A 12901-nucleotide genomic window follows, 5' to 3' on the forward strand; every position below is an offset into this window, starting at 1 on the left:
TTTTCGGTTGTCGTTCAAAGGTCCAAATCTCCTTACTCTGGATCCTCTTACTCCAAAAGTTCTTATTCATATTCCAAATCGAGATCAGGTTCTTCGAGGTCGCGTTCCTACTCTCGTTCCTTCAGCAGATCGCGATCCCGGTCTTTTTCAAGATCTCCTTCGTACCAGAAGAAAGTCCATGGCAAAGGGCGTGCTTACCGTTCTAGGTCCCGCTCTCACGGATATCCTCGTTCCAGATCTAGGTCTCCGTACAGGAGACTTCAGTCACGATCTAGGTCCCCGGTGTACAGACCAGCCTCCCCTAACAATAAGAGACTGCTTCAACAACAAGTTGAGGGGGAGCGGGAATATTGCAACCGCTACCGTGAATTCCCACCATATGAAGTCAAAGCTATGTATGGTGGTCGACAGCCTGATCTTAGAGATACTTATGAAAAGGAAACCTACAGAGAGTGGGAACGAAACTGCAGGGACTGGTGTGAGAAGTATTATAAAGGATGTGCAATTAATACTATGCCAAGACAAAGGTCACCTATCAATAGGGAAAATTTCCCTGAGAACCGATTTGGTCTTCCACAGCAGGCCCGCAGGGAACACTCCCCTTATAATCGTGGCCATAGAGACAATTATCCTCCACCATTGATGCCTCGAATGCGACCTGTGGCTGGTGGTTATCAGGAGAAGCTGTTGCCACGTGATACTCATGTAATGAAGGATTCTAGAAAATCAAAGGAAAAGGAAATTTTCATGTCATCTAGTGACTCCAGAGCAAACAAACATAAGAAACATCGCAAGAGAAGAAAAGGGGAGGAAAGTGAAGGCTTGTCTAAAGCTGGCCCCGACACATCTAGAAAACATAGGGACTTGCATGGTGATGATGCCAAAAGGCTTGAACCTCTATTTGTACCTACAAGTAAAGATGATGCCACCCCAGTGAGAGACGAACCCATGGATGCAGAGTCCATTGCTCTCAAACCTCTGTCCGATAAGGACAGACGGGAAAAACCCAGAGTGAAATCTGAGAAGACCAAACGCAGAACTGATAGTAACCAACTGAAGAAGGAAAGTTCCTCCAAAGTAGTCAAGGTTGAAAAAGTAAGTGGTGAAGTAGATAAACTGAAACATGCAGGCCATGAACCAACTCTAAAGAAGGCCAATGACGAGGCTCAAAAGAATGAGACTGTGAAACATGCCACTTCACAAAAAGAGGACAAATCCATCATGCTTCCACGCAAAGTCACTCTTAAGACAATGAAGGACAATCAGGATAATAAACAATCAAAGGATGATAAGAACAAAAAAGATCAACCAAAAGACACAAAGCAAGACAAACCGCCAATTAAAGATGAAAAGTCGAAGAAGGCCGATGAAAAATCCAGAACGGAGGAGTCCAAGCCTGAAAAACGCAAGCGAAAAGCTGATGATAAAATCACAGACAAGGAACAGGAAAAGACTAATGTTAAAAATACAACAGCCGAGACCACTGAGACTCCAAAGCTGTCTTCTTCAAAAACGAAGACTGAGGCAGAGATTGCAAAACCTGAAAGAGTCCCAGAAAGGGACAAAATTACTACCACTGCACCAGCTGTGAAAAAAATTAAACTGAATCGCGAAAGTGGAAAGAAAATTACAAACACTGAGGTTGCTGGAGGGTCAGAGGAAGCGCAGGTGAAAAGTGATCCTACTGTAATTACGAAGACCAAACCAGAGCGTGTTAAAGGGAAACTAAAAAAGAAAGTTCCTGCTCCCGATGGTTCTGGCTCCACATTGGTTGACTATACTAGGTAAGAAAAGCTTCATGTTTGGTACCATTAGAGAAGAAAAATAAAATCTGTTGCCTTGAGCTTGAATAATAAAAATCTTAAATTATTAGAAAAACAACTTGTAAGAATAAAAATAAATCTCTACAAAATCCCCTGCCACCAGAGTTCCTAGCTGTTGTCTCCTTGTGCCATCCAGCAACTCCTGAGTCTGTGTGCCTGCCATTTGTTTCGTACTGGCTCAGTGAGCACTAACCTTCCCTTACTCCATGTGACTCACCTCAGCTTACCGTCAGGATAGTGATTTTTATCCTACACTTAGCCCTGGTCTGCGTCTTACCTTGCTTGTTGGTTTACTGCTCTTTTGTTCCTAAGATATGTCAATTTCCTATACTTTAAATAGGTCATGTTTCATTCTTAAGGGCCCCATACACTACTGCGACATGTCTGTCTGACATGTCGCAGGCGATCACCCAAGATACATTGTATGCTGTCCTTTTGCATACGATATATATCTTGGGCGATCCCAGCCATGCCTGCGGAGTCCGACATATCACGAGTTCATCACGTTTAATATGGAGCATCCGACGCTCACAGGAATGCGCATCAGATCGGATCGGAGACAAAATGCCCGATTTCACCCAAATGCCCGAAATCGTATGAAATCGGGCATTATCATTCTAGTGTATGGGGCCCTTTACTATATGTAATCCCTCTGATGCTGGGGGCATTAATATGGTTCCTTTAAAAATAGATGATAAAATCTCATGATGGTTCAGATAGTTTTATAAACAGTTCTGTTAGGTCCTTCTCTGTAGGTAAAGATTCAGTGAAGTGCATCCTCTAATAGGTTGCTAGTTTCATACCATGATGTTCAGTGGAAACCATCTCTTATCTGGAGTAACTGGCACCCGTTTATCAAGCCTTGGAGAGTGATAAATAGAACTATGATAAAGTACCAGCCAATCAGCTCCTTACTATCATGTCACAGGCTATGTTTGAAAAAAAAAAAAAAAAAACACGACAGGAGCTAGTTGGTTGGTACTTTATCACCATGCTATTTATCACTCTCCAAGGGCTGATAAATCCGGGCCTTTTGGGAGGTATATCTATATCACTTTCCCACGCATTGGTAATCTTATTCAATTGATTCTCCCCACGCATCGGTAATCTTATTCAATTGATTCTCACTTTACATAAACATGTCGGTCACTCGCTGAAGTGCGAGATAGGCGTTGGGGGTACTGTCAAGCTGTATTTGCAGAATATATTTTGTGGCAGAAGCCGATATTATCCAGAGGAGTTTTACACCATAAAGCAGGTTTAAGAGGTGTGTGAAAGATTCTCAGAGTAGCTATTCAGTGTCTTCTCTCACTGCATGTACCTTAACTTGATCCTAAGATAGACTGTCTTATAAGGTGTGATGGAGTCACTAACAAATAGGACAGCGTGCAGTGTTACTGAAACCTATGGTGCTGGACCTGGAAGATGATACATATCCCTTTTTAGAATATTTTTCATACTTTATTACCAAGTCCATTTGTTTTCATGGAATGAGTGGAAGTTTTCATTTTTCTTTTTTAGCCAGGTAAAAGAGGAAGCACCAGAAGCAGTCAGAGGATAACCAATACTATTTTCTTTCTTTCTAGTTTTGCCTGCCATTGTCTTTAAGCCCTTAAATCCAGTGGGTCTTTTTAAGCTTGTTTCACATTCATTGTACACTTGTATATTGTACACTTGTTATAAACCGGTAAAGTGTACTATATAAGAGCCCAACTGTTTTTGAATGACTAAGACATTCATTTCAAATATGCGACTCAGAAATGTAATTCATCTTCATCAAGGTTTGTGTAGATAGGCCAAACCGTTCTGCCCATTTCAGTGGAGCCCCTGCCTATCATTGATAGTGAGGGCCCCCCAACAGTGGTGATGTGAACAGGAGAGCGCAGCCACCAATGTGTCTTGACATTTCTGAATGGTTCGGGATTAGAATGCCGGCGCTCGGGGTCCCGGAAAACAGAATACAGACCCCTGGATGCCGGCAGTGGGTTGAGCACTAGAAAGCTTGCCGCAGGTTCTTTTCCCACTCTATGGGTGTCGTGGACACCCACGAGTGTGAATAGGCTTGGCGCAGCTGTCTGCATTCTCGGTGGTCGGGATACCAGCGTCTGTGTTCTGACCGCCAGGATCGTAACTATATCCTTTCTGAATGTTAAATTGTGGGAAGAGGTTACAATAAAATTAGGAACATTTTTTTTAACTTATTATTAGAGTGCATGGAATGTTCTTTATAACACAATAAGCTTTCAATATAGTTTAGTTGCATTTGTACTGTCTAAGCCAGAGGTTCCCAAACTCCGCCATTACAGTCCAGGTTTATGGATATCCATGCTTGAGCATATGTGACTTAATAAGTACCTCAGTCTATTTGCTTTAACCATCTGGGCTCAAGCATAGATATCCTGAAAACCTGGACTGTACTGCTGGAGTTTGGGAAACTCGGATCTAAGCATTTCCATGTAATGACAGCTTTGGGAAATGTCACTTCATCTATCATGTTATAGCTGCAAGTGTTCTATTGTTTTTTCATTTTTGACACTTCTCTTTACACAGCACAAGCTCCACCGGTGGAAGCCCTGTCCGCAAAGCTGAGGAAAAGCAAGACATCAAGAGAACAGTTATTAAAACAATCGAGGAGTACAACAATGACAGCACAGCTCCTCCTGAAGATGTCATTATAATGATTCAAGTTCCGCAGTCAAAGTGGGACAAGGATGATTTTGAGTCTGACGACGATGCCAATACCAAGAAATCGCAGGGAGCACCTAATACTGGGAAACCAGTGAGTGTTGTAACAAAACCAATGTCTACTGTAATTCTGCCAGAGAGAGATGCAGCTTCTTCGGAAAAACCCAGACCGATTAAGGAACAGGCAATTGAGGGTACAACACAGCATGCCAAATCCACAAAGGATACATCTGTCTCTCTAGTCAAAAATAAAATAAAGGATAAGGATAGCCCAGCGACTGAAAAGGAAGCTTCAGATAAAAGAAAAGGAAGTTCCCAGACTGACAGCAATTCTGAACGCAGCCAGCAGCCTTCTAAAGAGAGGACATCTGAAAAGGCAGAGCCAGGTCGTGGCACATCCAGCAAAGATTTCACTCCTACACGTGAGAAAAAGTCTGATCATGCAGACAATAAGGATCGAAAACTGGAACATGAAAGCAGAGAGAGGAAGCAAGAGCATGACAACAGGGACAGAAAGATCGAACATGAGAGCAGGGAAAAGGAGAAGAAGATCGAGCATGACAAAAAGCAAGAGTCCGATAGAGACAAGAAGACTGAGAATGACAGCAAGGACAGGGAAAGGAGGCAGGAGCATGAGAGTAAAGATCGAGAAAGGAAACAAGAGCATGACCGAGACAAAGATAAGAAGCCTAAACATGACAGTAAGGTCGAAGAGAAGAAACCCGAGCATGACAGCAAAGATAAAAAGTCTGAGCATGACACCCGGGAACACGGAAGTTCCAAGAGAAGAGAGGAGAGGAGAAAGGAGTCTCCCATCAGGAACAAAGACTCCTCTTCTAGTTCACACAAAGTAAGACTCAGAGACACATCTAGTGAAACCACTAAAAAGGTTAAAAGAGACTCTAAGAGCAGCAGCCATAGTCCTGGGCATGAGCGAAGACCAAAGGCTGATAAAAAACCATTGGATGCTAAACGCCCAAGGAAAGACCAAGCATCTTCTGACAAAAGCAGTGAAAGGGGAAGGGAGAAACTTGTCTCCAAATCAAAAACTGGCGAAGACTTGAGTGACAAAAAATCCCCACACTCCAAACGTTCCCCACCAGATACAAAAACTGATAAGGAAGCTGGTGAAAAGGATACCACAAAGACTAAGGTGCCTCAAAGCCGCTCAACACGGCTCTCTACAGACCTAACCAGAGAGACTGATGAAGCTTCCTTTGTGCCCGATTACAACGAAAGTGACAGCGAGGCCTCCGTTAAACAGGAAGACGTTCTAGCACAGGACCCTCAGGAAACCAAAAACAAGGACACAGAACCCATGGATACTACAGAAGCAGGTAATAGTAACTTACTCACTACTGCCCCAAGCAGTCCAACCGCCAGTCGTAGCCACAGCCCAGAAGATTCTCTCAGCAGTAGCGCCAGCTCAGCAGGCAGCCAAGACCGCAAGAAAAGGAAGAAGGAAAAGAAGAAACATAAGAAGCATAAGAAACACAAGAAACATAAGAAGCACACCGGTAACGAATCAGAGACTGAAAAGAGCCAGAAACACAAACACAAAAAGAAAAAATCCAAGAAGAGCAAAGACAAAGAGACTGAGAAAGATGAGGCAAAGGCCAAACCTCCGACACCCATGTAAGGTGGCTACAAACAGCAGGGAAGAACTTGCCCCACATCACCTGTATTCATTTGTTATTTTCCATGTAATGTAAACAATCTTGCTGTGTAAATAATGGGAAACTGTGCCACACCTAATATATTGATTATATGACTTTTACATCAGAGCTTTATAAAGAACGTTTTTGTACAGAACTCTGTGTGTTGTGCACATTGGAAATTGGGTTTCTTTTTTTTATTTATTTCCTGGGCATTTTGCAGTTATCCATCAATTAGGTGGAAAATAGTGTACTGTGAAAAAAATCCCTCTACGTTTTAGCCTCCTTTATGTTGATATTTGTTAAATTGGGGCACTTGTTACCCTTCGTTCCAAAGACCGGAGCCCTTCACACCTTCAACAACTTGCACTGTCAAGTCTGTATGGTAACTTATCATATAAGCTCTTACCAGCAGAAGCCATCTGCTCCACTCAATACAAAACAAAATCTTTTTTTCACCTTATTCGTTTGTTACAAGTCTCTGAGTGCCGCCCATAGGAAAGGAGATAGATATATATATATATATATATATATATATATAATCCAGATGTGTGGCAGATGAGTATTCAATACTGTGCAGATTATATCTGCCACAGAAAATGGTGTAGAGATTTGTTTATAATTTTTTCCCAGTAATGTGAAAGTTAAAAGCATTATCTTGTTCTATCATGATGCCCGGTTAAGTACATTTTATTTTGTGTTGACCACAGGCTTCCGTTGAGACATTTACCATTGATTACGTTTTTTTTTTTAATGAATATAAAGTAATCAGGCTTGTGTCACCTGATCTTTTTGTATATGAACATATGGGCTTTCCCTACAGCCGATCCTGGTGGTATGTCATTGACCTGCACAGTCCTATATTTGTGGTGCAAAGCATTAGAAATGGCTTTATGGGATAAAATAATGTATATTGCACTGAAGCGATCTTCCACCTGCATAATGAGGTAATCCGTTCAAAGGTGAGAAAGGGAAAGTGCTGGGGACTCGGGAACTGAGACCCGAATTCTAAAGGATCTGTAAGAATGTTGCGTCATTTGTTAGTTACAAAGCAAACCTACTGTAAGCAGGCTTCATGCACCTCTACTCCTAGCTGAATGTTGCAGTATTACAATATGCCACATATCCTGGGGAATAAAAGAAGTTTGACTCTGGTGGCCAAGCTTTGGAAAGTAAATACACTGTAAAGTAGAAGTCCTCATTCTATCAAACGCTGCTTATGCTGCTCTGGATGCCTTTTTTTTTTTTTGCACTTTTTTTTAACCAGAGGTACATTTTTTGGGAAGGTTTCTGCCCATTGTTTTTTATACCATCGTAGATTGGCACTATGCAGAAAATCAAATATCATATCCCCTTGTCTGAAAAATTTCTTTATGTAAGCATAAAAAAGCAACCCTACCTCAAAAAAAAAAAAGTGGTGTACATTTTTTTCCCTTGTAAATAAATGACAATGAATTTAACATATATTTTTTTTGTGACTATGATTTAAGCTGGAATGAAAATATTTTTACAGTTTTTTATTTTTGTTTTGTTTCCCCGTCACCAAAGATTGTAAATGAGTAAAGCAGTAAATGTGGAAGATCATGAATAGTAATACCACTAAAGAGTAAAGTACTTTCCAAATAAGGGTGCGCAGAACCGCAGTTCTTACGGTTCAGAACAGAGATCAAGGTTTTTCATCGGTATAGGAAGGGTTTCTTTACCATAAGGTTAGAGAAATCCGATGGTGATACAGAGGGATCCGGTCTGAAGATTGACACGGACTAGGTCAAAAGATCGACATGTGCTAGGTCGAGAGGTCAAAAGGTCGACATGAGTTTTTCACTTTTTTTTCTTTATTTGAACTTTTTCATACTTGACGATCCACGTGGACTACAATTGGAACGGTAATCTGTGCCAAGCGACGCAGTAACAGAGCGAGGCACGTTGCCCGAAGCATGGCGAGCCATGCGAGGGGACGCGGTGCACTAATTGGGGTTCCCGGTCAGTCTATGAAGAAAACGGCACCAAAAAAACGACAAAAAACTCATGTCGACCTAGCACATGTCGACCTTGCACATGTCGACCTTCCAACCCTGTCGACCTAAACATTGTCGACCTAATGATCCACACCCGATACAGATGCACTAACAATGGAAGAGATGCTTTCCTTGTGATAACACTGCTATGGAGGGGGTTTAATTTAGGGATATTATCTCATTTATATCCCCCCTCTCTTTTCTATCCTGTGTGGCTACATTGGCAATTGTTTCACTGGGCATTTTGTGCTCCCTTCTTATGGATCAACACAATTAGAATTTATGAAAGGTGTAACTTGATCTGCCTTCCTTCCTCCCACTATGCCACCAGACATAACTGTGCCATCAGTGTACATTTATATGTGCAAATTATATTACCATGTAATGAGGACATACTGTATAAAGGTTGAGTCTTGCAACTACCGATCAACACTCTACACAGTACAAGCAGTCATCTTATGGGCTGACCTAATGTTCTTGGTTATAAGTTCTAATCTAGGGTATTAACAAGTGACGTAAATAAAAATTGATACGGACTACAACAAAATGCTGGCCCCTGCTGCATGTAAACCGTGGGTGCACCATGGAACCACCATTATTTTTATAGGTCGCTTAATCGCCTGTTTTCAAGGCATGAAGAGTTACAATCTTTTGGAAGAGCACAGGCGCTGCCCTAGACACTGCTAGGATAGGAGGGCTGTATGGAATCTGATTGGTTTGCTGGAGTTCCAGTCCAAACACCTGCCGCATTCACTGCACATTTCCAATTCTGGCAGAAATTAACGCCATGTGCTAAATTAGTGATGAGCAAATTTGGAAACTTCCTTTTATGGTGTTGATGGCTTCCTGTGATTGGCAGATGTCATGTTAATGTATATAATAATTAAATATGCGTATGTTTTACCACTTTTGCAGCCAACAGTTTGGTTTGGTTTATATTAAACATTAATAAGAAATTGGCACAGTATAAGACGATGTTAAATAATCAAACAAATATGGTAAATATATTAGTAAATTAAAAAATGTATTTGCTGGTATACAAAGTGGCGAATGCCCTGGTCACAAAACCCTGATAAACTGGAAAAATAAAATATGGTAAAGAGTACCCAACAGTACTGAACATAACTATATGCAATTTTAAACAATTGTATCCATTAACTAGACTATCATGAAGTAAATTTGTCCATGAACAAGAAACATCAGGAACAGTGTTGGATAGATGAAGCTAAACTTTTGGGTTAAGTTCAAATTTAGTTTTGTGATCTTTCATAAGCAAATAGAATGCTCCTGTATATCTGTGGTATCTGGACTCTGGGTAGACACCCATTAGGTCGACAGTGAATAGGTCAACACTAGAAATAGTTCAACATGAGTTTTTTTTGTTTGTTTGTTTTTTTATGTTTTGACATTTTTCATACTTGATGACCCATGTGTACTACGATTGGGAATGTTAACCTGTGCCGAGCGCAGCATGTCCAAAGCATGATGAGCGAAGCGAGCCATGTGAGGGGACACTGTATACTAATTGGGGTTCCCGGTAACTTTATGAAGAAAACACCAAAAAAACATGGAAAACTCATGTTGAAATTTTTTCATGAAAACCATGTTCATGTCGACCTAATGGCTGCGTTGACCTATTTCTAGTGTCGACCCTGCGTCCCATACCCATATCTGTACCAAATGTGCTCCAGCTTACGTAACACACATTGTAGTTCTATGCCTAAGTCTGTAGGGGGTGCTGATAAGTAAAAAAAAAATGTTTAAATACGCTCTCTTGACCAAAGTCTATAAATTGGGCTACTCCCTTGGGACAGATTGGCACCTGGACAGGCCTGTCATGGTCAAAGCCACCACGTCTTCAACAACTGGATTTAAAGGGGCAATAAAATGAACTAAAAACACAATATTACCCAGCAGCCTAAACCGCCTAGGGCACAGTGGCTTTGAAAAAATGCATTGTAAATTTAGTCCACCTTTCCCCCTACAGGTCATGTGGGGTCCTCTTCAGGGTCCACCATTACACCTGCCAGCTCAATTTACTCCCAACTGAAAGTAATAATTTTATGTATTTTATTGGTTGAAATTGTAGTTCAAATAACTGCTTTTATTCCAAACCCTCCAAAATTATAAAACCGAGCACAACTAGAGGAAAACGTGAACAGTGCAATTATACCCCTTTCTCCGGCAGGGTCCATAGGATAACGATGGGATATGATGGAGCCACAGCGGATTGGCACCAAACGATCACAAGCTTTCAGGCCTCCCAGGATGCAACGGGCCCGTCCATATATCCTCGCCCACTGGCTCAGGCAAATCAGTTTTTTGTTTGGGGCGGCAGGAGCCGGACCATGGTCAGAGGGCTGCTGTTCTATGGCAGCCCTAAGCTTTCTTATTTTATTTTTATAGTCTTACTATGTTTTTGATCAATCTTTCTTAACAGCGTCTTATACGCATATTGGAAAGAACCGCTCCAAAAACTCTCCGCCGGGTCGCAACAACGCTTACCCATGTGTACAGTGCTGTCTCAGCGGGTGTCTGTGTCTGATATACTAGCAGGTCCAGCAGACGTTACCAGGCTGTGGCCGGAGCACGGGGCGAAGGTAAGGCATCGGTTCCCCATAGTCTGTTCATACGGACACAGCCGCACTGTATTGGAAGGAGACTACCAAACAGTAGCTGACGTGCCACCACTGCGGGTGCTCCAGCGCTAGGCCTTAGGGATCCTAAGGCACCAGCAATAGTATGAGGCTGCGATCCCTAGGGTTGATGTCAGCGGCGGGGAGTTAGACACTCTCCTGGTCGCCCCTCCCCCCAGTTCATGACCAGTTTCCACGAGTCTCCTGCCATGAACTGTTGCCTTACTTCCGTCTCAGACGCTACCACGAGGGGTCTCGTCGCAGCATAGGCTGCTGCGTCTGTGTTCACTAAGCGCTACCGCGAGGAGACCCGGTCGCAATACAGGCGTCTGTATGGCTGGTGCGTCTGTATGCACAGTGCGTCTGTGTTCACTAAAAGTTTCCGAAGCGGCAGTGTACACTAGTAGCGTCTGGATCCACTCAGCGTTCGCTAACGTATTGATCGATCTTGGAAGTGAGGTGAGTCTCCCTGTATCCCACTCGACTGAGTACAGGTAATACAGCACTAAAGTGCCTATTGCATATGAGTCTGTACATTACTGTGGTGTTCTTCGCATTGCGTCTGAATACGTTAAGATCTGTATAAAACAGAATTCGGTAATATGTACTCCTACATACTTTAAAATGTATTTGTAGTTGAAAATGTGCTCATACGACTAATATATAATATGTGACTGACTGCTAGTGTGATTGCTGACTTTTATTTATGTTTGTCAGTTGGTCTTCTGATCCTCAATGTGTAGTACACTGTGAAAGTGCTGATTAATCACTTTTGACGCTCTTAGACATGATAAATAGAGTACACTTACAGTAACACCAACACTCATATCATGTTGTCTTGCAAAAACGGTGTTATCCTCTCTGATCTGGTATAGGATGGTTTGTGTGTAAAATGGTTTGCTTTTCAGCATAATACAAGGTAGATACCTGATGTACGTCAAGTACAGATAGATCCCCCTTGGGCGATGTTTGCACAGACCTTGTCCAGTATAGCTAAAAGGTTAATTCCTACAGCGTCAATACCAGGAACAGGGTTCATTATTAACCCATACATGCAGCTCTCTACCTACGGTATCCCCAACAGCTTCTCCAATAAAACAAGCTGATGAACTGAGTGTAAATAAATCATCAACTGCACAGGCTACACATGATGATTCATCAGACGATGAAAGCTCTACATACTCTACTTCAGCATACAAAAGAACAGGAAGAAGATATCAGCTCAGTAAATATAGCTGAATTAATGAGAGCAGTAAAGGCCTTTCTGTCCTCAGAGGATCAGCAGCGCCTATGTTAAAAATAAGGAATATGTTTAAACGTCCCCCAAAAAAATAGGGCCGCCTCATGGGGGACCCCAGCAGCTGATGGAAATCATGGAAAAGGTTTGGACTATACCCAGTAAGGAATATAAGTTCCCAGTAAATGGGATTCCAAATATCTTTTTCCAGCTGTGGACTGTTTAAAAATAGGAAGTGCTTAAAGTAGATACGCATATCATTGATAGTGCGACAATCTATATGGCCTTTGCTGTCAACGTCAAAAGAGGGATGGTTTTCTGAAAACCATATTGTCTCTGTCTGGGGCAGTCATAAGGCCAGCCATGACTTCACCTTGCAATCTACAGCCACACCACACTGGATAGGCCCAATCTCAATAGATCTTGGAAGCTAAGCAGTGTTGGGCCTGGCTAGTTCTTGGATGGGAGACCACCTTGGAATACCAGGTGCTGTAGGTACACTGGGCTGTGGTACTGGAAGACAGGTTTTCAGCGCCTGCAAGGGAGCAAGAATCCCATGTAGCTCATGTGGACACTAATGTTCTAGGGCAGGCATGTCAAACTCATGGTCATCCAGTTGTTGTGAAACTACACGTCCCAGCATGCTTTACCAGCTGATCAGTGGAAGGTATGCTGGTAAAGCATGCTGGCACTTGTAGTTTAACAACAGCTGGAGGGCCACGAGTTTGACATGCCTGTTCTAAGGCATCAGCATTAACAATAGCTGCTCGCAGAGCAGTTTTGCTTACATACATGGAAAGCTAATTCAGAATCAAAGAAGGTTCTGGAAACTTTGCCTTTGGCTGGA

The 12901-nt window shown here is 42.3% G+C and overlaps 1 protein-coding gene and 1 pseudogene across 1 annotated transcript in view; both read left to right on the forward strand.

The window, feature by feature from the left end:
- The window catches only part of RBBP6 (RB binding protein 6, ubiquitin ligase), a 47415-nt gene extending 40096 nt beyond the window's left edge, over positions 1 to 7319 (forward strand). Inside the window, exons 16-17 of the mRNA XM_063934747.1 lie at positions 21 to 1784; positions 4374 to 7319. Coding sequence (XP_063790817.1) covers positions 21 to 1784; positions 4374 to 6147 — 3538 coding nt within the window. The 3' untranslated portion in view covers positions 6148 to 7319. The remainder of the gene's footprint in view (positions 1 to 20; positions 1785 to 4373) is intronic.
- Positions 7320 to 12433: 5114 nt separating this feature from the next.
- Positions 12434 to 12552, forward strand: LOC134946157 (5S ribosomal RNA; annotated as a pseudogene).
- Positions 12553 to 12901: the final 349 nt, after the last annotated feature.

Source organism: Pseudophryne corroboree, chromosome 7, assembly GCF_028390025.1.
Source record: "Pseudophryne corroboree isolate aPseCor3 chromosome 7, aPseCor3.hap2, whole genome shotgun sequence".
NCBI lineage: Eukaryota > Metazoa > Chordata > Amphibia > Anura > Myobatrachidae > Pseudophryne > Pseudophryne corroboree.